This window comes from Esox lucius, chromosome 1 (genome assembly GCF_011004845.1).
Source record: "Esox lucius isolate fEsoLuc1 chromosome 1, fEsoLuc1.pri, whole genome shotgun sequence".
NCBI classification, from domain to species: domain Eukaryota; kingdom Metazoa; phylum Chordata; class Actinopteri; order Esociformes; family Esocidae; genus Esox; species Esox lucius.
The window spans coordinates 41,820,115-41,842,987 of record NC_047569.1 but is presented as its reverse complement, the minus strand read 5'-3'; the positions used below and the strand labels follow the sequence as shown (position 1 = coordinate 41,842,987).

Genomic DNA, 22,873 nt, shown 5'->3' with positions numbered 1-22,873 from the left:
ACGCCTCTTCTGAATGTAGTCCACCTCTCAATGACATTGATAAGTGCATAAAATATCATGGAAAGTACCTTGCACCCTCAGGATGCACTAGCCAAAGCAGGCCTTCCAAAGCTTCTGGAGGGATTCAATGAATGCTGGGCTGCATCCTCAGTAGTCTCATTGTGCGTGATGGAAATGCCTGTTATTCTCTGTACCGAGAATATTCTCTGTTAAGATGGATGTGATTAGCTTTTAGATTTGACTTAAATATAGACCGTGTGTGGTTGCGGGGATGAATACACAATGGCTTATTGAAGACAGGGTCCTGAATGGCAACCTATTCCCCGTTAACCATGTCTGATCAGAGCCCAATGGGCCTTAGTCTGCACTATATAGAAAACAGTGGGCCATTTGGGATGCAGCCCAAGACCCATGTTGTTCAGACAGGCTACGCTGTGTTGGGACCAGCTGCCACTGGTTAGCTAGTTGCTGCTTCCACCTATTCCTGAATGGTCCTATTAGCCAAGAAAGTGCCCTTAACTCTGTACTAAGCTGCCTGGTTGAATGGAAGCAAAACACTCCATGGGCTCGTTCCCAAACGGCGGACTAATCCCTGAGTGCACTTCTTATAGCCAGGGCACAATATATGTAGTGTGTGAAAATGAGGTGTGATTTAGGACACAGCACCATTTCTTCTGCGAGTAATCCTCTTTCCAGGCTCCGAAACATCATCACAAGCTAAGGAAGCATACCGACCACAGGCCTGGGGCGAGTGTTCTCTGCTCGCTGGAGAAAAACATTGTTAGTTTTGCTTACAGTTTCCCCAGGAGCGTAGAGCATAACAGCCTTATTGCCATCTCTGCAGGGAGCTTACGCTTCGCTATTCTCCACAGTGCACTCTGACTATAGGAGGACAGACGATGGGCTCTGTGTGTATTGATGTTGTTGTGGTATTTGCTGGGTCTTTGGTGATGTTCTACGGGTGCAGATGGAAGGGGTACATTGATTCCATTAAAGGAGAATCCATTGGTCCTTAAGCTATGTATTATGATGTCTTAAGTGATGATTGGCTGTTGCACGGCTAGCGTTCACAGGCCCGGGTTGTGGGATTTGTGAAATTGTGGGACGGGATTTTCCTTCCGCATCCACCTGCCCGGACACTCATATTTGCTTAAACCGTGGCGATGTGTAAACGGAGCGGCACCATCTCCTTGTGTCCTCACTGTGTGATTTTATTGCTGAAAACGCTGTCTTACTATTGGGTAATTTGTAAGGTGCCCCCTCTATCCCTGTGTAACTAGATAGTGACCTCTACCCTGCATGCTAAAATCCATTCCAGCAGTGTCTCCATAGGTTCCCATAGATTTTTAATCACAATTCCTCTTTCCCTGTTTGCATGGATATTGGATTCCAAAGCCAAGCTTCATCTGCGGTGATGCTGGGGAGTGTTGCCAAGGCTCCGGTCGTGGTGCTTCTACTGTGTTAGAGCTCCTAGTCTGTAAACACATTGGGGATAGATAACAAGATAAATGATAAAACGGCTGGGTGGAGTGTGTGTGGGTGTGTATGTGTGTGTTTCGGATGTCTTTGGTACTTCGTCACATAGCATAATGATCAATGGAGGAACTACAACTAGCCCAGTATTATGTGGATATTATTTCCGACATGGACAAAAGATCCTTTCTCCAAGTTATCTATGGGAACCAGCTGAGGAATCCCACTCAGGGTTGGCCTAAAAACAGGCGCCTCATGGAGTGGTGTTATCTTAATCCTGGCTCTTAAACAGTGGCTGAAATGGCTTTGCCAGTCTGCCCCAGCCTACATATGGTCACCAGACCCAGTCTGACAATATGCTACTAACGTTCAGATCCCCTCCAGAGAGGAGCTTCTTTTCATAGACATGCTCTATCACACAGATGACTGCTTTAAATGGGCCAGAATAAAAATACAATGTGCCACGCCCTATGACATATGGCAAACACTTATTTAACGCCAAACAGGTACACTAGAGAATAAATGAGTGTACTCTCATTGCAGAGTATACAGCTTATCTTGCTGTTGCCGAAGAGTGGGAGGAACCACTTAAAGAGCTTGGCCATGAGTATTGAACCAGGCCTGATATGATTAACCTTTCCCCTCTGTCTGTGATCTGAAGCTAGAGGCTTCTATATCCCAGAAAAGGTTCTGAGGGGAAAAGATCAACAAAACTGTTCAAGTGGAGAGGGAGTACCCATGCTTAACCGCACGCCTCACGTGACTTCCTGGTAATGGCTGATTGGATGTCCTGATTGTCCAGCGTCACGTGTTTACATGACAACTGGGCTTACATCTAGTCAAACAGTATACCACATTCCTTACACTTTCCCAGTTCATATATTATATATATTAATATACCACATTCCTTACGCTTTCCCAGTTCATATATTATATATATTAATATACCACATTCCTTACGCTTTCCCAGTTCATATATTATATATATTAATATACCACATTCCTTACGCTTTCCCAGTTCATATATTATATATATTAATATAACACATCCCTCACGCTTTCCCAGTTCATATATTGTATATATTAATATAACACATCCCTCACGCTTTCCCAGTTCATATATTATATATATTAATATAACACATCCCTCTCGCTTTCCCAGTTCATATATTATATATATTAATATAACACATCCCCATGCCTTTCCTGTTCATACAGTGGGGAGAACAAGTTTTTGATACACTCCCGATTTTCCAGGTTTTCCTACTTACAAAGCATTTAGAGGTCTGTTATTTCTATCATTAAAAAATCCAGAAAATCTCATTGTATGATTTTTAAATAATGGATTTGCATCATGAGGAAGGAATGAGGAAGTAACATCTTAAGACATCAGTCAGAAAGTTGAAGATTGGTTGCAAATGGGTCTTCCAAATTAACAATGACCCCAAGCATACTTCCAAAGTTAAATCCAAAGCTAAGTGGCTTAATGACAGCAAAGTCAAGGTATTGGAGTGGCCATCACAAAGTCCTCACTGTAATCCTAGACAATTAAGGGCAGAACTGAAGAAATGTGTGCAAGCAAGGAGGCAAACAAACCTGACTCAGTTGCACTAGTTCTGTCAGGAGGAACAAGCCAAAATTCATCCAACTGTTTTTTGGGATGCTTGTGAATGGCTCCCAGAAATATTTGACCCAAGTTAAAGAATTTAAAGGCAATGCTACCGAGTACTAATTGTAAGTAATGATCCTAACTGACCTAAGACTGGGAATTTTTACTAGGAGTAAATGTCAGGAATTGTGAACAACTGAGTTTAAATGTGTTTGGCTAAGGTGTATGTAAACATCAACTGTATATTTATGTATGTGTCTATTTACCACATCCGCCACACCTTTCCTGTTCATCCATTATGCATAAACAGTATATATAAATACAGTTAGGGGAAAAGTATTTGATCCCCTGCTGATTTGTATGTTTGCCCACTGACAAAGAAATAATCAGTCTAGAATTGTAATGGTAGGTTTATTTGTAGTGTGAGACAGAATAACAACAAATAAACCTACCATTAAAATTCTAGACTGACTTCTTTGTCAGTGGGCAAAAGTACAAAATCAGCAGCGGATCAAATACTTTTTTCCCTCACTGTATACCACATCCCCCACATCCATCCCCTTCCCTGTTCATATATTATATGTATTAGTACATATTAATATAGCACATCCCCATGCCTTCCCTATTCTTATATTTTATTATTTAGAGCATGTTAATTCTGTGAACTATTCAATCCTATTCTGTGCACTTCTATTCTAACATTCTGTGCACTGTTATAGGCTCTGGTGCTAATATAATGCAGTGTTCAGAAAAAGCTGCCCTTTGCGATTCAGTCTTGGTCTCCTGTTCTGCTAAACAGGGCCAGTCGCTCTGGGAGGTCCACAGGGATGAAGCTCCTATCCTTTTTTATTCTCTATCTCCAGGTCCAGGACCGGTTGGATGAAGGAACTCTTATCTTTGCTCAGCTCTTGGTATTGCAGGCCTGGGTAATGGGGGTGGGGGAGGGGGGTTGCGATATTGGATACGTTTCCAAAATGGAAATTGCCATAATACTTTCTGGGTAATGGCTGAGTTGTATCTCAAAGATACATTGTAAATAATGTGCCCATATTTTGTGTTTACTTTGTTGTCTACCTCTGTAAATTGAAATTTTGAGTATGTATAAATGTTTAATGAATAAAAGTGAATCTGATTCTCTCTCTGTCGATACTGATTTTCCATCTGAGGTTTTGATTCTTTCATTCTGTCTATTTCTGTCTGGATTTCAGTCTCACATTCACTGTCTCCCTTTCTCCCTTTGTCCCCTTCGTTCTCTCTGTCTTTATAATGAATTGCTACCATTCATCATTCCCCAGTGAAACTCAAGGTTTCTCCATGTTGGCATTGGGGCAATCTTATGCATTGAAATCTAGCGTGTCGACAAACCATCCACAGTAAAAGATTTCCAGCAATACAATTCTTGTTACTGAATATTTTAGGATATGGATGAAATATAACCGAAACCTTCTCTAAGGCTGAAGTGAGTTAAGAATTTACCCAACATGCACTCTGAAGCGTGGAAGGAATTCTGTTCTGCGTTTGTGTTTATGGTGTTGGTGAGTTGTCGGTTGGCTGCTGTGTTGCTTTCGCATAGCAGATTTGAAATGAACTGTACTGTATGTGAGTTCTTGTGTAACTCAGTTGATCTAACATGATTCCTCCAACACAATGGCTGTAGGTACGCACTCCCTAAGTCCCTCTGGATGAGAGCATATGGTAAATAAGCTAATAATTGTTTAGCTGGTGTAACCCTGTGTACATATCAGTGGGTCAGGGGCATGTTGGGAGGGCCTGAGATGGGTTTGTTAAACCATGATTGTCTCTTGTTCAAACACTCACAAACACAATTAGCTGCAGGGTCTGGTAAATGCAGTTATGATTTCATGTGTGTTTATGGGAAATGCATTAAGAATTGAATGTGTTTTTTGATAAATTAAGTAATGATTTCATTTATATTTTTTGTAAATACAGTAATCATTTCTTGTTTGTTTTTGGTAAATGCAGTATCAATTTCATGTGTGTTTTTGGTAAAGGTATGGTAAATTAGTGAACTTTTGTTCTGTGTATTTAAATGATCATTCAAATGATCATTCCTTCAGGTTGGGTATTGGCCATGCCAAGAGATTGCTATTGGTTGATGTCCATTTAAATGTAATGGTTTTCTATACTCTGTATGATGGCCTTTTGTGGTTTTCTGTTTTTTACATTTTATTTAACTTTTATTTAACCAGGAATAGGACTCACTGAGATAAAAAAATCTCTTTTACAGGAGGGTCCTGGCCACGACAGGCATAAACAATTAAAAACAAATTTAAAACACAAAATACAACATAGAGATATCAAAACTCAGCAACCATACCATCCAGTGGTAATAAATAACCAAATAAATACAATAACAATTAAATAAACATGCACAATTTTAAAAGCACTGACAGCCAGATAGGCTCTCCTCCAATATTTTCTGGTGTCTTTAAAAACACCCAGTGCTACAATCTCCTGCATTTTCTGGTCAGATTCAAGACCATTGCAGGTTTTTCAGAGCAGCAACCCTAAAGGCTTTTCTACCCATCTCTGTGTGGACAGTAGAAACTGACAGTAAATAGAGATCTGTGATGGTAAGGCTTTTCTACCCATCTCTGTGTGGACAGTAGGAACTGACAGTAGACAGAGATCATGTGATAGTAAGGCTTTTCTACCCATCTCTGTGTGGACAGTAGGAACTGACAGTAGACAGAGATCATGTGATAGTAAGGCTTTTCTACCCATCTCTGTGTGGACAGTAGGAACTGACAGTAGACAGAGATCCTGTGATAGTAAGGCTTTTCTACCCATCTCTGTGTGGACAGTAGGAACTGACAGTAGACAGAGATCATGTGATAGTAAGGCTTTTCTACCCATCTCTGTGTGGACAGTAGGAACTGACAGGGGGTGGGGGGGTATTGTGATCCTAGCAACGCCTCTGGGAAAAAGTATCAGTGAGAGAGCCTACTGCATATTATATCATGTTACATCACAACCTGTTAGCATTCCGTATCTGCGAATGAAGATCATGTTTCATAATATTAAGGCAGGGCTGCCAACCCTGTTCCTGGAGATCTACTGTCCTGTAGGTTTTCTCTTCAACCCCATTTGTGAGTGATTTAGCTTTTTATCCATCTAATTATTACAATCAGGTGTGTTAAATTAGAGTTGGAGAGAAAACCAATAGGACAGTAAATCTCCAGGAACAGGGTTGGGCAGCCCCTTAATTTGATTAATTCTGTAATGTTTTTGTTGGTTTTCCATATTTGAGTATGAAGGTCAGGTGTTTTTACTCATGTTGCTACTTTGCTGACAGACTTTGCTACCATGTGGCATTCTGCTCTCTACTCGTGTGCTAACAGTGTGTTGTAGCTGCAAGCATTTCTAATCCACATTACGGCAGCTAGACACCTTTCATAAGCTCTTCCAGGGATCCAGCCTGTGGGATGGCCGGTTAACCTCCCTAGTAGGAGCAGTCGGCAGGTTTCAATATTCTCGCTGGCCAGGCTGGGTTACTGTGGCTCCAAACGTCCCAGGGGAATGGCCGCTCTCTCACTGAGTCTGAGCTGCTGAACTCTACACTTGGTCTGTTTTTCAGCTGTGGCTCTTTGAAGCGAGAAGCAGGTGGAGAGGATGGAGGCGAGGCTTGTGTTTTGACTCCCCAGTGAGATCCTAGACTCTCTTTAGTTTTTCTCTTACTTCACCTCTCTCTCTCAATGCCTCTCTCCCTGCCCCTCTTTCTCCCTTCAAACATACCTTGTTCTCTCTTTCTCTCTCCTGTCTCTCTCTGTCGGGATGTAACTCAAGCATTGTGTCATCGTGAGCTCTATTTCTACAGTAGTCCTAATTCCAGTGAACGCCTTTGAAATCGGATCATTGTCAGGTTCTTTCACCACCAGCCTGTGTTCCATTTAGATCTAGATAAAAGTGATTCTTCGACCACAGACAGAGATAGTATCTCATGAACTGTAGGAAAATGAACCACAACTGAACAATGGATTTAACTGAGATCCATATTTTGCCAAGAATAGTCAGGCTTCATTGCCTTTACTTTTGTCATGCTGATGGACCATATTGAATGACAAACATATTTCAATTGAATTATTAAAAAAGACTACAGCCAGTTTATGACTTTTCGGGTGAAAATACATGGAAGACCTGTTTGTTTTCCCCCAGATTGACAGATGCCCATGTAAATGGAACAGTTATTACATTCTGTAAGATTCTTATTTTATAATGTGTCTGTCTGAGCTTGTTGAATTATTAAAAAGACGTTAATATTGATTTTCTTACAGACGTTTTACATTAGAAAGGGAAGTGATAGGTCAGTTGGAGACATGAGAGGGCACTGTATTAAAAAGACGAGAACAAAAGAAAAGTTGAAGTCATCCACTCAACAGATTTTAATCTCTTCTACTGACATTGTGATTTGACAACTGCATTGTCTTTATGTCTCTTTTATAGCGGGACCATGTAACAAAGGCCTGAACCTGCTCTCTGACACCCCTCTAAATTATATCATATTTTACTGCTTTAACCTGCCACTGCAATTTATAGCAAAGTAGTAAAAGCATTAAAGCCTTAGCTTATGTGGTGCCTCTACTCAATATCCAATCCTGCTCTTGATACTTTATTTATTTATTTGAATGACTGAGTGTTTCCAAATTGGGACCATATTCCCTGCCTAGTACACTTCTTTAGACCAGGGATTAAAGGCTCTGGATGAAAGAAGTGGATCATGTTAAGGAATAGGGTGTAAATTGGGATGCAGTCACTCTTTTGCCTCTCCAGCAAAGTATATTTGGATTGAAAATCTATGTTCTCATTTAGGCTACAGGAGAAGCCATTGATTAGCTATAAGTCACAAGTCTGAGACGGGACTGACGAGAGACAGACAGAGGGCGGATTAGAGTCAGGGGCTTTAGATGAGACAGACAGGGGCTTTATCATAGACAGACATGTAACTAAGGAGAGACAGACGTGGAACTGAGGAGAGACAGACGTGGAACTGAGGAGAGACAGACGTGGGAACTGAGGAGAGACAGACGTGGAACTGAGGAGAGACAGACGTGGGAACTGAGGAGAGACAGACTTGGAACTGAGGAGAGACAGACGTGGAACTGAGGAGAGACAGACTTGGAACTGAGGAGAGACAGACGTGGAACTGAGGAGAGACAGACGTGGAATGAGGAGAGACAGACATGGAATGAGGAGAGACAGACATGGAATGAGGAGAGACAGACATGGAATGAGGAGAGACAGACATGGAATGAGGAGAGATAGACATGGAATGAGAAGAGACAGACATGGAATGAGGAGAGACAGACATGGAATGAGGAGAGACAGACATGGAATGAGGAGAGACAGACATGGAATGAGGAGAGATAGACATGGAATGAGGAGAGACAGACATGGAATGAGGAGAGACAGACATGGAATGAGGAGAGACAGGGACTGATTGTATTCAGGGGGACTGAATATTCTTCCACACTGATAGTGGTTAGGAAGGGAGGACAGCTGATTCATGGATCGTGTTCATCATAATACACTGTAGTAAAACATTTTTTAACCAAACATAAAACCAGATTTTCTCAACAAGGTAAACCTCATCATTCAAGAAGTATATACAGTATTCTCCATTGACCATGATTTTGGTTTTACAAGTTGTGGTGGACAGACAATACTTTAACTTAAAATACACAGAAGATAGCCAAACACTGAAATATTTGTTTATTGTTAAACATCCTGAGAAACTGAAAAACATTTTAATTCTCAATTGTGGGTGGAGAACCTCCATAATGTTCGGACTGATTCAATATCTATTTATGCAACATTAACATTGCCTGGTGTCTGGGTGTGGAAGAGTTTCTTCTCAGTGCCTGAGCCCTTTCATATTTGTATTTAAAACGTAGTCTTTGATCTCTCTTCATCACTACAGCGAACTGATATGGCTAGCTTCTATAGATCATACTATAAAAGCATAAACATGTGACAAAGAATGGATGGTTTTCCAGTTGTTGTCATCACACTCCCATCAAGCTGAGAGGCGGAATCTCAATGTTAAAGGAAAGCAGAAACTAATGCAACTAGCCTGTAAATAATGATCAGAAACAAAATTGTGCTCATACGTTTGCATACCCTGGCAGAAATTGTGAAATTATGACTGATATAATAATTATTTAAGGATAGTGATCATATGAAGCCATTTATTATCACATAGTTGTTTGGCTCCATTTTAAATCATAATGATAACAGAAATCACCCAAATGGCCCTGATCAAAAGTACACTTGAATGTTTGGCCTTGTTACAGACACACAAGGTGACACACGACAGGTGAAAATGGCAATTAAAGGTCAATTTCGCACACCTGTGGCTTTTTAAATTGCAGTTAGTGTCTGTGTATAAATAGTCAATGTGTTTGTTAGCTCTCATATGGATGCACTGAGCAGTCTAGAAACTGAGCCATGGGGAGCAGAAAATAACTGCCAAAAGACCTGCATAACAAGTTAATGGAACTATAAAGATGGAAAAGGATATAAAAAGATATCCAAAGCCTTGCAAATGCCAGTCAGCACTGTTCAATCACTTATTAAGAAGTGAAGAATTCAGGTATTTTTTGATACCAAGCCAAGGTCAGGTAGACCGAGAAAAATATCAGCCAAAACTGCCAGAAGAATTGTTCGGGAGACATAGAAAAACCCACAGGTAAACTCAGGAGAAATACAGGCTGCTCTGGAAAAAGACGGTGTGGTTGTTTCAAGGAGCACAATATGACGATCCTTTAACAAAAATGAGCTGCATGGTTTGAGTTGCCAGAAAAAAGCATTTTTTGCGCCAATGCCACAAAAAAGCCTGGTTACAATATGTCCGACAACACTTTGACACACCTCACAACTTCTGGCACACATAAGCGCTATGTTTGGAGAGGGGTCAACAAGGCCTATAGTGAACAGAACACCATCCCCACTGTGAAGCATGGTGGTGGATCACTGATGTTTTGGGGGGTGTGAGCTCTAAAGGCACAGGGTGAAAATTTATGACACGATGAATGCAGCATTTTATCAAAAAATACTGCCAGATAATTTGTATTCTTCTACACGAAAGCTGCACATGGGACACTCTTGGACTTGTTGAAAACATCACCCTGAGGTGTGGAGTGTTGAAACATCCTCCTGCAGTGTGGAGTGTTGAAACATCACCCTGAAGTGTGGAGTGTTGAAACATCATCCTGAAGTGTGGAGTGTTGAAACATCACCCTGAAGTGTGGAGTGTTGAAACATCATCCTGAAGTGTGGGTTGTTAAAACATCATCCTGAAGTGTGGAGTGTTGAAACATCACCCTGAAGTGTGGAGTGTTGAAACATCATCCTGAAGTGTGGGTTGTTAAAACATCATCCTGAAGTGTGGAGTGTTGAAACATCATCCTGAAGTGTGGGTTGTTAAAACATCATCCTGAAGTGTGGAGTGTTGAAACATCATCCTGAAGTGTGGGTTGTTAAAACATCATCCTGAAGTGTGGAGTGTTGAAACATCACCCTGAAGTGTGGAGTGTTGAAACATCCTCCTGCAGTGTGGAGTGTTGAAACATCACCCTGAAGTGTGGAGTGTTGAAACATCACCCTGAAGTGTGGAGTGTTGAAACATCACCCTGAAGTGTGGAGTGTTGAAACATCATCCTGAGGTGTGGAGTGCTGAAACATCATCCTGAAGTGTGGAGTGTTGAAACATCACCCTGAAGTGTGGAGTGTTGAAACATCATCCTGAGGTGTGGAGTGTTGAAACATCACCCTGAAGTGTGGAGTGTTGAAACATCATCCTGAGGTGTGGAGTGCTGAAACATCATCCTGAAGTGTGGAGTGTTGAAACATCACCCTGAAGTGTGGAGTGTTGAAACATCATCCTGAGGTGTGGAGTGCTGAAACATCATTCTGTTTAATCTATGTAGGCTATCTACAAGTATTTCAGTTTTTTCAGTGAACATGATATCTGTGTGACACATTATCAAATATGTATTTATTTATAATGATACAAACTGTCAGTTGCTTATTGCTGCGTGTTATGCAATCATTCCTCATTTTTAACTACTAGCACAAACTGAACATGACATGAACTCTGCCTGTTAATATGCTTTATTTTTGCAGAAACAATGTTGCAGCTAATTCTTATCAAACATGTTCAAGAAATTGCATTTAATTCAAAGATATTGCATATAATTTATATAATATAGATTACATCATTGTGGACATGAGAGTAATGGTCCAGGTCACATGGTCAGACAAGAATGCATCCCAGAAAGCACCCTGTTTACTGCAGGGCTCTTCTGACCATATGACCTATGGTCCCTGGTTACATGTAGTGCACTTAAAATGGAAAAGGGTATAAATCAGGAGTCACCCAGGTGTCGCACCACCGAAATATGTATGTAGCTTGCTGACGGATACAGCCCACTCAATTGCCGAGCAGAACAGTCCTCAGATCCTGTTCTGCTGATTGTGTGGGAACGTATTTGGTCGATTGCCTTGGTAGAAATGTTCACGTCGTGCAGCTTATGCATCCAATCAGGAGTTTGAAAATACTCACTAGAAAAACTGACAGAGAGAGCAATTAAACTGACTTCTGCACAAAAGTTGGGTTACTGCTTCTTTGCTGTGTTTCAAATGTATGTATTTTTGTAGTTACCTAGTAATATATTTTGGTTCAGTAAGACCAAACGTGTTTGTTTTTATTCATCCTTAATAATTTTCCTTCTTTCTATTTATCCTTAATTCTCCAAATGTTTTCAATTCATCCTTAATTCCCCTTTTATGGCAGTGAATACAATATTGGGTCTTCACGTTTGACACTAAACACAAATAAAATTAAATCAAAATGAAATAAAATGACATCATATATATATATATATATATATATATATATATATATATATATATATATATATATATATATATATATATATATATGTGTGTGTCTATATATATATATATATATATATATATATATAGACACACATATATATATATATATATATATATATATATATATATATATAGACACACATATATATATATATATATATATATATTTAATTAAAATTGTATTTGTATAAATATTAATTATATATGTATAAATTGATGATAATGCTTGTGTTATAAATTGGGTGAGGTTCCAGTATACATTAGTAACTGTTGTTTACAACCTGCCCATTAGACCTTTGTAAATCAAAGTTAAAAGAATGCAAAGACTCGAGTCCCTCTATTCAAGCATAGATTAAATCAACCTTTACAGACAATGAACAGCACCAACTGTGGTGAAAAAGTATACCTCCCTTGTATATTTCTGACTGAAGTGTAAACTGGAAAGTGAAACCATTTAGGAAATATTCTACAGCAATTAGTTATTGCCTATTAAAGGGATAATGTGATTGGTCTCTAGGTTAGAGTAAACTGTTTCTTCTTCACTATCTCCTGATAAGTCATAGATACTACTATTCTTCTACACAATGTATTTGTTTATAAATCAAATCCTTCAAAATTGGTTGAATATTCAACAAGCCAACCTAAAGTGCTACTTTTTGTGAATGCATGTTGTTTTTATTCTCAGTTACGGCTGTGTAGACCTATTGATTTCACAGTACTGGCCCTTGAGGTCCTGAGCGATGGATTTATGTTGTTACATGACCCGTAATAGAACCCTAATATAAATAGGATGGATACTATTTATTCAAGGACCTGTTGTACTTCGCTTCAAACTAATACCCAGGACCACAAAAAGATTCTGGCTTACACGTTGTACAAGTGGTTGAATATTGAGTGTCTGTTCAGTATTTGTTGAATATTGAGTGTCTGTACAGTATTCGTTGAATATTGAGTGTCTGTTCAGTATTTGTTGAATATTGTGTGTCTGTACAGTATTTGTTTAATATTGAGTGTCTGTACAGTATTTGTTGAATATTGAGTGTCTGTTCAGTATTTGTTGAATATTGAGTGTCTGTTCAGTATTTGTTGAATATTGAGTGTCTGTACAGTATTTGTTGAATATTGAGTGTCTGTTCAGTATTTGTTGAATATTGAGTGTCTGTACAGTATTTGTTGAATATTGAGTGTCTGTTCAGTATTTGTTGAATATTGAGTGTCTGTTCAGTATTTGTTGAATATTGAGTGTCTGTACAGTATTTGTTGAATATTGAGTGTCTGTTCAGTATTTGTTGAATATTGAGTGTCTGTACAGTATTTGTTGAATATTGAGTGTCTGTTCAGTATTTGTTGAATATTGAGTGTCTGTACAGTATTTGTTGAATATTGAGTGTCTGTTCAGTATTTGTAGAATATTGAGTGTCTGTACAGTATTTGTTGAATATTGAGTGTCTGTTCAGTATTTGTTGAATATTGAGTGTCTGTACAGTATTTGTTGAATATTGAGTGTCTGTACAGTATTTGTTGAATATTGAGTGTCTGTTCAGTATTTGTTGAATATTGAGTGTCTGTTCAGTATTTGTTGAATATTGAGTGTCTGTACAGTATTTGTTGAATATTGAGTGTCTGTTCAGTATTTGTTGAATATTGAGTGTCTGTTCAGTATTTGTTGAATATTGAGTGTCTGTACAGTATTTGTTGAATATTGAGTGTCTGTTCAGTATTTGTTGAATATTGAGTGTCTGTTCAGTATTTGTTGAATATTGAGTGTCTGTTCAGTATTTGTTGAATATCTTACACAGGAAAGTGTGTCACTTGTATGAGTGTGCCCTGTGAAATGGAAATGTTATTTTTTATCTATTTAAAAATGTATTGCATTTCTAAACTCCCTCCCTGAGATAGCCCCAGAGAGTTGGGTCAAGGTCAGGAGTAAAATTATCTTCAATTATTTTAACTAAAACTGTGAAGTGTCAAGGAGCAATGTGTATTCAACCCTTTAAAAAAAAAAATCTGTGGAATTGTAATTTGTTTCAAAATGGCTGGATTGAAATTGAAATGGAATTAACCCCAATCCTGCCCTACAATTTTACATATTCTCTTTTGGATATTTATGCATTGTTACTTACAATGCATTCAACTGAAGCCAGCTGGGTGTTATACAATACACCTCGGTAATAGTAAATGATGCTTTCCTCAGCAGCTAAACCCAGCAGCAGCTGCCTGCCTCGGGCTCAAGGCCAGTTGAGTGTTGACTGTCTGTCTGCCTCAGGACCAGCGGAGTGTTGACTGTCTGTCTGCCTCAGGGCCAGCTGAGTGTTTACTGTCTGTCTGCCTCAGGGCCAGCGGAGTGTTAACTTTCTTTCTGCCTCAGGGCCAGTTGAGTGTTGACTGTCTGCCTCAGGGCCAGCGGAGTGTTTACTGTCTGTCTGCCTCAGGGCCAGTTGAGTGTTGACTGTCTGTCTTCCTCGGGTCTGTCTGCCTCAGGGCCAGTTGAGTGTTGACTGTCTGCCTCAGGGCCAGCGGAGTGTTGGCTGTCTGTCTGCCTCAGGGCCAGTTGAGTGTTGACTGTCCGTCTTCCTCAGGTCTGTCTGCCTCAGGGCCAGTTGAGTGTTGATTGTCTGTCTTCCTCAGGTCTGTCTGCCTCAGGGCCAGCGGAGTGTTGACTTTCTTTCTGCCTCAGGGCCTGCTGAGTGTTGACTGTCTGTCTGCCTCAGGGCCAGTTGAGTGTTGCCTGTCTGCCTCAGGGCCAGTGGAGTGTTGACTGTCTGTCTGCCTCAGGGCCAGTTGAGTGTTCACTGTCTGTCTACTCCAGAGTGTAGAAACTACAGTTAAGCCCAAAAGTATTCATGCCAAATTCTGAGCCATACTGAATTTTTATTTGACCAATAGGTTTCTTCTGTCTGAAAACAACATAAACACGGGACAAAACACGGTAAGACTGTGCTGGAGATACAAATGAATAAAGTAACTATTTCTGTTTTTAGCCATTACTTGCAGTTGACTAGTAATTGACTAGAGAACTACTGCTGTACTGCTGTTCAGCTGTTCTCAATTTATAGGTGATTAGAATGATCTCTCACTGTGGAAATTAGAAGACCATTTTAAATGGCATAGACACTTGCATTTTCTCAAAAAAGTTGGACATGGCATTTTTCGTAACAATTTGAAAAAAACAGAAATAGTTACGTTATTCATTTGTATCTCCAGCACAATGTCTTACCATGCTTTGTCACTTGTTTATGTCATAATTTGGCATGGGTAGGAATACTTCTGGGCTTAATTGTAGACCTTGGATAATAGTTACAGCTTTTGATAACTAGAAGATTACATTTTGGACTAGACCATAAACATTGACACCTCCCTTAATGAAGACAATAGGTCTCTGTGGCCCCCTACAGCCTGATTGCATCCTTTGACTTAAACCCTATGGGACCCGGATTAGGGTTAGGGTTAGGGTTAGGGTTAGGATTAGGGTTAGGGTTAGGCCACTACAGAGTAAATGCCTGTTTTTGCCGGACCGCATAAGCAGTGTCGGCTAAGACGAGCCAATGTCTCTTACTGAGTGAGTGAGTGACTACCCCTTGTTAAATAACGTAGTGGTTAGAGAAGCAGACTTGTGAACTATAGGTCCCGGGTTTGTGTCTTCTCGCAGGCGAAGCAAAGTACGCAATATGAATTATTCTGTATCGACGAAAACTTCGCTGGCTAAAACCGTTAGTATCTACAATCTGGTATCCCTGAAATAAAACAGTTTACGGTTATATTGCGACTGTTTCTGGTGGATTTTCGAAGTGCATGCATTTTGGGTCAGGATAGGCAAACACATTTGTTGGCTTAACAACATAGTTACGTTAACAACATAGAGACTATATACGGTTATAATGCGAATGTTTCTGGCATGGGAAAGTTATTCTTCAGTCTCACTAGCAATTCCTCAATTCTTATGATTATTCATAAGAAGTTAGTAGATACCAGTAAACATGATTACTGGCTAATACGCTATTAAAACGGCCAGTGGCAAAAGCAATAGAGTTCATAGACTCTTTGTGGTGGAGGTAAACTTAGTAAGAAAAGTTAGTCAGTTTAACACAATCCTCAAAGGAGCCTAGCGACTGCTGAAACGTGTAATGTTGTGAGGTAGTGGTTAGAGACAGTGCCTCTCACGTGGAAGACCTAAGTTCAAATCTATTGAGAGCAACGACATTTATTAATTATTTCTGGTAGATTCCACGATTCTTTTGTCTTTTCCCTTGATGAAAAGGTTAGTTATCGTCGCCTTTATTTATAGTTAATGTATAAATGTAATTCACGAATGAAAGTAAAAAGTATGTTGTTTTGCCATGAAAGAAAAAAATACATTCTTATGCCATGAAATTAAATAGTTTTGGCAGACTCTATAACAATTTCTCAATTCATATGACTATTCCAGTAAGTTAGTAGATATTGGTAAAGCTATATACAGGATGTACAGATGCCGGGTGTCCGTATAGACAAGAGGCTATATTGACAGCAAACCAATGTACAGCTCTGTGGTGTAGTGCTTGACGACACAGCCTTTCACCTGAGCGGCCCAGGTTTCAATCTCGAGATGGCAACACTTTCTGTTGCGTGCCGGCTGAGCTAGGCTTGCCTGGTTTTTTGTTTGGGAAGCAACACTGGGAGAAGAGGTAATAAAAAAGTTTCTAGTCTGTCAATCAATGAGAAGATGTATATGTTGTTATGTGTCCTTGCGTCCTCTCTCCTCTTTTTGAAAACCCATTGGATGAGAAGGCCAGGGGTCCCTCCTCTCTAAGCCATCTATTCTTTTCATTTGACGGAAATTACTTGATACATTTCATGAGTTTATGCATACGGGTGTAAAAATGTGCTAACCACAGTTAAACCTGGAACATTAACAACAGACTCCAAAAGTTTTAAACACACAAAATATTGCGATGTGAGATGATTCCTGACTCAAAAAATTCCCCATTTACATTTTTACAACATGGATTTTCTAATTGTTACTGTCTTATAACAGTTAAGTGGTGTTGTTGATAGGAATAACATGCTATGTTGGCTGCAAAGCGTTTGTGAAAGTCTCTGCCCTGGTGGTAATATTGTAAATGTTGCTTTGTGTCCTGCTGCAGATCTCAGGGCCTTCAGCGGCAGGACGCGAGGAGCCGTGTCTGTAAGGGAAGGACAAGGAGTGGTGCTCATGTGCAGCCCTCCACCTCATTCACCAGGTACAACCCCTGACCTTTTACCCATAACCCTCACCTCTGACCCAAAACCCTAATCCCTGACCCATAAGTTATAAGGTTGAACCCTAGTTATGTATACATATCCATTCATAAGTTAAGAACCCACTGTTTCTGAAGTCCTATCGCATAACACCACGACTGGAAAGCCTTTCCCCAAGCTCTGACCCTTAACCCCTAACATTCATCAACCAGGTCATTTTCCCTTCAGCATTCCAACTCATCCACATGCAGTTGTCCAATGTACTGTATCTAGTTCATCATGGAACATCAAGTCAAATACAGGACAGAGTGTAGCTGACATCACAAATAAATACATAGAAACAAAGTGTCAGAATGGGTGAAATAAAGAGACCAAATACCAGTTTAGAATTGCTAAACCTTGCAAACCTGATGATATTGTCTCCTATAGTAACAGAGACCATGCCAACCTGATGTTATTGTCTCCTATAGTAACAGAGACCATGCCAACCTGATGTTATTGTCTCCTATAGTAACAGAGACCTTCCCAACCTGATGTTATTCTATCCTATAGTAACAGAGACCATGCCAACCTGATGTTATTCTATCCTATAGTAACAGAGACCATGCCAACCTGATGTTATTGTACTCTATAGTAACAGAGACCATGCCAACCTCATGTTATTGTACTCTATAGTAACAGAGACCATGCCAACCTCATGTTATTGTACCCTATAGTAACAGAGACCATGCCAACCTCATGTTATTGTGTCCTATAGTAACAGAGACCATGCCAACCTGATGTTATTGTCTCCTATAACAGAGACCATGCCAACCTGATGTTATTGTCTCCTATAGTAAGAGAGACCATGCCAACCTGATGTTGTCTCCTATAGTAACAGAGACCATGTCAACCTGATGTTATTGTCTCCTATAGTAACAGAGACCATGCAAACCTGATGTTATTGTCTCCTATGTAACAGAGACCTTCCCAACCTCATTTTATTGTACCCTATAGTAACAGAGACCATGCCAACCTCATGTTATTGTACCCTATAGTAACAGAGACCATGCCAACCTCATGTTATTGTACCCTATAGTAACAGAGACCATGCCAACCTCATGTTATTGTATCCTATAGTAACAGAGACCATGCCAACCTCATGTTATTGTACCCTATAGTAACAGAGACCATGCCAACCTCATGTTATTGTACCCTATAGTAACAGAGACCATGCCAACCTCATGTTATTGTACCCTATAGTAACAGAGACCATGCCAACCTCATGTTATTGTATCCTATAGTAACAGAGACCATGCCAACCTCATGTTATTGTACCCTATAGTAACAGAGACCATGCCAACCTCATGTTATTGTACCCTATAGTAACAGAGACCATGCCAACCTCATGTTATTGTACCCTATAGTAACAGAGACCATGCCAAACTCATGTTATTGTACCCTATAGTAACAGAGACCATGCCAACCTCATGTTATTGTGTCCTATAGTAACAGAGACCTTCCCAACCTGAGCTGCACCTTTAAAGTCACACCGCCAGTGATTTTTCCCTCAGTTTAATGCATTTAGGGCTGACATGAATGGGATTCAGTGTTTAGTTCACTTTATATACGCTTGGCAGGAGGGGGCCAAACAACAGGCTGTTTTCTGCTGAGCTCAGTTCTCTGCACCACAGATCACATCTGCGTCCCCGATGGCACCCTATCCACTATTGGCCTGTGTTAGAAGTAATGCACTATACAGGGCACAGGAAGCTATTTGGGATGTGGTCCTTGTGATCTAATCATCATCATCCAGTAGTTTATTAGTCTGCCACTCACCTTGGTTAACTACACTTAGATGGAGTTTTATTTTCTTTCATTCAAGAGAGCTGTGTTTGGGTTGTACACAACGTGCACACACACACACGTACACACACAAACACACACACACACACACACACAACATAAACAGACATTGAATCAGTGCTGTACTACTGCATGTTTCTATGGTAAAGTCTGGGTAGCAGTCACTCACCTGTGTTTGTTAATTGGGATTACCATTATGTTTTGCCAAACCAGCACCAAGTGTTTGACCACAGAAAATACACAATTTATAAAACAACAAAACCAGAGACACTGAAGGACAAGAACAATCCCACAAATGTAAACTAGGTATTTGTTTGTAGTCCATGAGATGTCGTTTTCTCATTCTTTTAGTAGTCAGTTCACTGCTTACTTGTTCCAATGGATCATGGTTCTGTACAATAGTGTAGGAATTTGTGAGTTTCAGACTTGGGGACTGTGAATAGATTGGTGTCTGGGTGTCTAAGCACTGTGTTATTGGATTACACCAGCAATAATCTCAATCAATCTCTCATCAACCCTCAGAAGGAAACAGAGAAGCAGTCATGTTGTAAATGTTCTTGTTAATCCTTCATAGGAAGCTAGCCTGCCTTTGGTCTGCGGGATGCATTCAAAGCAGCCTCCTCAGTACTAACCAGGTCAAAGGAACACCTCTCTCTGCTAGCTTGGCAGAGTTAGTGTGTACCCAGTTGGCCTTCAGCCCCCCATGAAATCAGAGAACATGTATACAGGACCATTGGCTAGCCCTCTGTCACAGGACAGGCCTTAGGGAGAGAGGTAGCGAGTGCATCAACACATCCGTGTGTTCGCTGTGGCACCAGTCAACAAGCTGAGAGAGATCAGCAGGGGGATTCCCCAGTTATGTCCCTGGAGATATCCACAGAAACTAATCTGTCTGAGACTGCTCAGAAATGCGGGACCACTTCCTTCCCCCTTCATGTTTAACACTAATGTCTAATGTGAACCTTTGCAAATCCCCCACGTCCCTCTATATTGACACTTTAACACAGTGACCCTGAGACGCAGTGATATGGAGACATGGTGACACAGTGATACAGAGACACAGTGATATGGAGACACTTAAACACGATGACACAGAGACACAGAGACACAGTGGTATGGAGACACTTAAACACGATGACACAGAGACACAGAGACACAGTGGTATGGAGACACTTAAACACGATGACACAGAGACACAGAGACACAGTGGTATGGAAACACTTAAACACGATGACACAGAGACACAGAGATACAGAGACACAGTGACAAAGAGACACAGAGACACAGAGATACAGTGACACGGAGACACGGAGACACAGAGATACAGAGATACAGAGACATGGTGACACAGACATACAGAGACACTGAGACATGGTGACACAGAGATGCGGAGACACAGTGACACAATGACACGGAGACACAGAGACAAGGAGACACAGTGACACAGAGACACGGAGACATGGTGACAGAGATACGGAGACACAGAGACACGGAGACACAGTGACACAGAGACGCAGTGGTATGGAGACACTTAAACACCATGACACAGAGACACAGAGATACAGAGACACTGAGACATGGTGACACAGAGACACAGAGACACAGAGACACAGAGACACAGTGACACAGAGACACGGAGACACAGTGACACAGAGATACGGAGACACAGAGACACAGAGACACAGAGACACGGAGACACGGAGACACAGAGACACAGTGACACAGAGACACGGAGACACAGTGACACAGAGATACGGAGACACAGAGACACAGAGACACAGAGACACAGAGACACAGAGACACGGAGACACAGTGACACAGAGACACGGAGACAGAGTGACACAGTGACACGGAGACACAGTGAAAAGGTGACACAGAGACACGGAGACACAGTGACACAGTGACACGGAGACACAGTGAAAAGGTGACACAGAGACACGGAGACACTGAGACATGGTGACATAGAGATACGGAGACACAGAGACATGGTGACACAGATACAGAGACACAGAGACATGGTGACACAGAGACACAGAGTCATTGAGACATCGTGACACAGAGACATGGTGACATGGTGATACAGAGACATGGTGACATAGAGATACGGAGATACAGAGACATGGTGACACAGATACAGAGACACAGAGACATGATGACACAGAGACACAGAGATACAGAGACACTGAGACATGGTGACACAGAGACACAGAGACACAGAGACACAGTGACACAGAGACACAGTGACACAGAGATACGGAGACACAGAGACACAGAGATACAGAGACACGGAGACACAGTGACACAGAGACACGGAGACACAGTGACACAGTGACACGGAGACACAGTGAAAAGGTGACACGGAGACACAGTGACACAGTGACACGGAGACACAGTGAAAAGGTGACACAGAGACACGGAGACACTGAGACATGGTGACATAGAGATACGGAGACACAGAGACATGGTGACACAGATACAGAGACACAGAGACATGGTGACACAGAGACACAGAGTCATTGAGACATCGTGACACAGAGACATGGTGACATGGAGACATGGTGATACAGAGACATGGTGACATAGAGACATGGTGATACAGAGACATGGTGACATAGAGACATGGTGACATGGAGACATGGTGATACAGAGACATGGTGACATGGAGACATGGTGACATGGAGACATGGTGATACAGAGACATGGTGACATAGAGACATGGTGACATGGTGATACAGAGACATGGTGACATAGAGACATGGTGACATGGAGACATGGTGATACAGAGACATGGTGACATGGAGACATGGTGATACAGAGACATGGTGACATGGTGACATGGTTATACAGAGACATGGTGACATGGAGACATGGTGATACAGAGACATGGTGACATAGAGACATGGTGACATGGAGACATGGTGACATAGAGACATGGTGACATGGAGACATCGTGACACAGATACATGGTGACATGGAGACATGGTGATACAGAGACATGGTGACATAGAGACATGGTGATACAGAGACATGGTGACATAGAGACATGGTGACATGGAGACATGGTGATACAGAGACATGGTGACATGGAGACATGGTGATACAGAGACATGGTGACATGGAGACATGGTGACATGGAGACATGGTGATACAGAGACATGGTGACATAGAGACATGGTGACATGGAGACATGGTGATACAGAGACATGGTGACATAGAGACATGGTGACATGGAGACATGGTGATACAGAGACATGGTGACATGGAGACATGGTGATACAGAGACATGGTGACATGGTGACATGGTTATACAGAGACATGGTGACATGGAGACATGGTGATACAGAGACATGGTGACATAGAGACATGGTGACATGGATACATGGTGACATAGAGACATGGTGATACAGAGACATGGTGACATGGAGACATTGTGACACAGAGACATGGTGACATGGTGACATAGAGACATGGTGACATGGAGACATGGTGACATAGAGACATGGTGATACAGAGACATGGTGACATAGAGACATGGTGATACAGAGACATGGTGACATGGAGACATGGTGATACAGAGACATGGTGACATGGTGACATGGTGATACAGAGACATGGTGACATAGAGACATGGTGATACAGAGACATGGTGACATGGAGACATGGTGATACAGAGACATGGTGAAATGGTGACATGGTGATACAGAGACATGGTGACATAGAGACATGGTGATACAGAGACATGGTGACATGGAGACATGGTGATACAGAGACATGGTGACATAGAGACATGGTGATACAGAGACATGGTGACAT

General features: G+C 41.1%; 1 protein-coding gene across 1 annotated transcript in view; it reads left to right on the top strand.

Moving 5' to 3' along the window:
• The window catches only part of cntn5 (contactin 5), a 344,921-nt gene that overhangs the window by 166,521 nt on the left and 155,527 nt on the right, over nucleotides 1–22,873 (top strand). Inside the window, exon 6 of the mRNA XM_029121761.2 lies at nucleotides 17,122–17,217. Within this exon, the coding sequence (XP_028977594.2) occupies nucleotides 17,122–17,217 (96 nt within the window). The remainder of the gene's footprint in view (nucleotides 1–17,121; nucleotides 17,218–22,873) is intronic.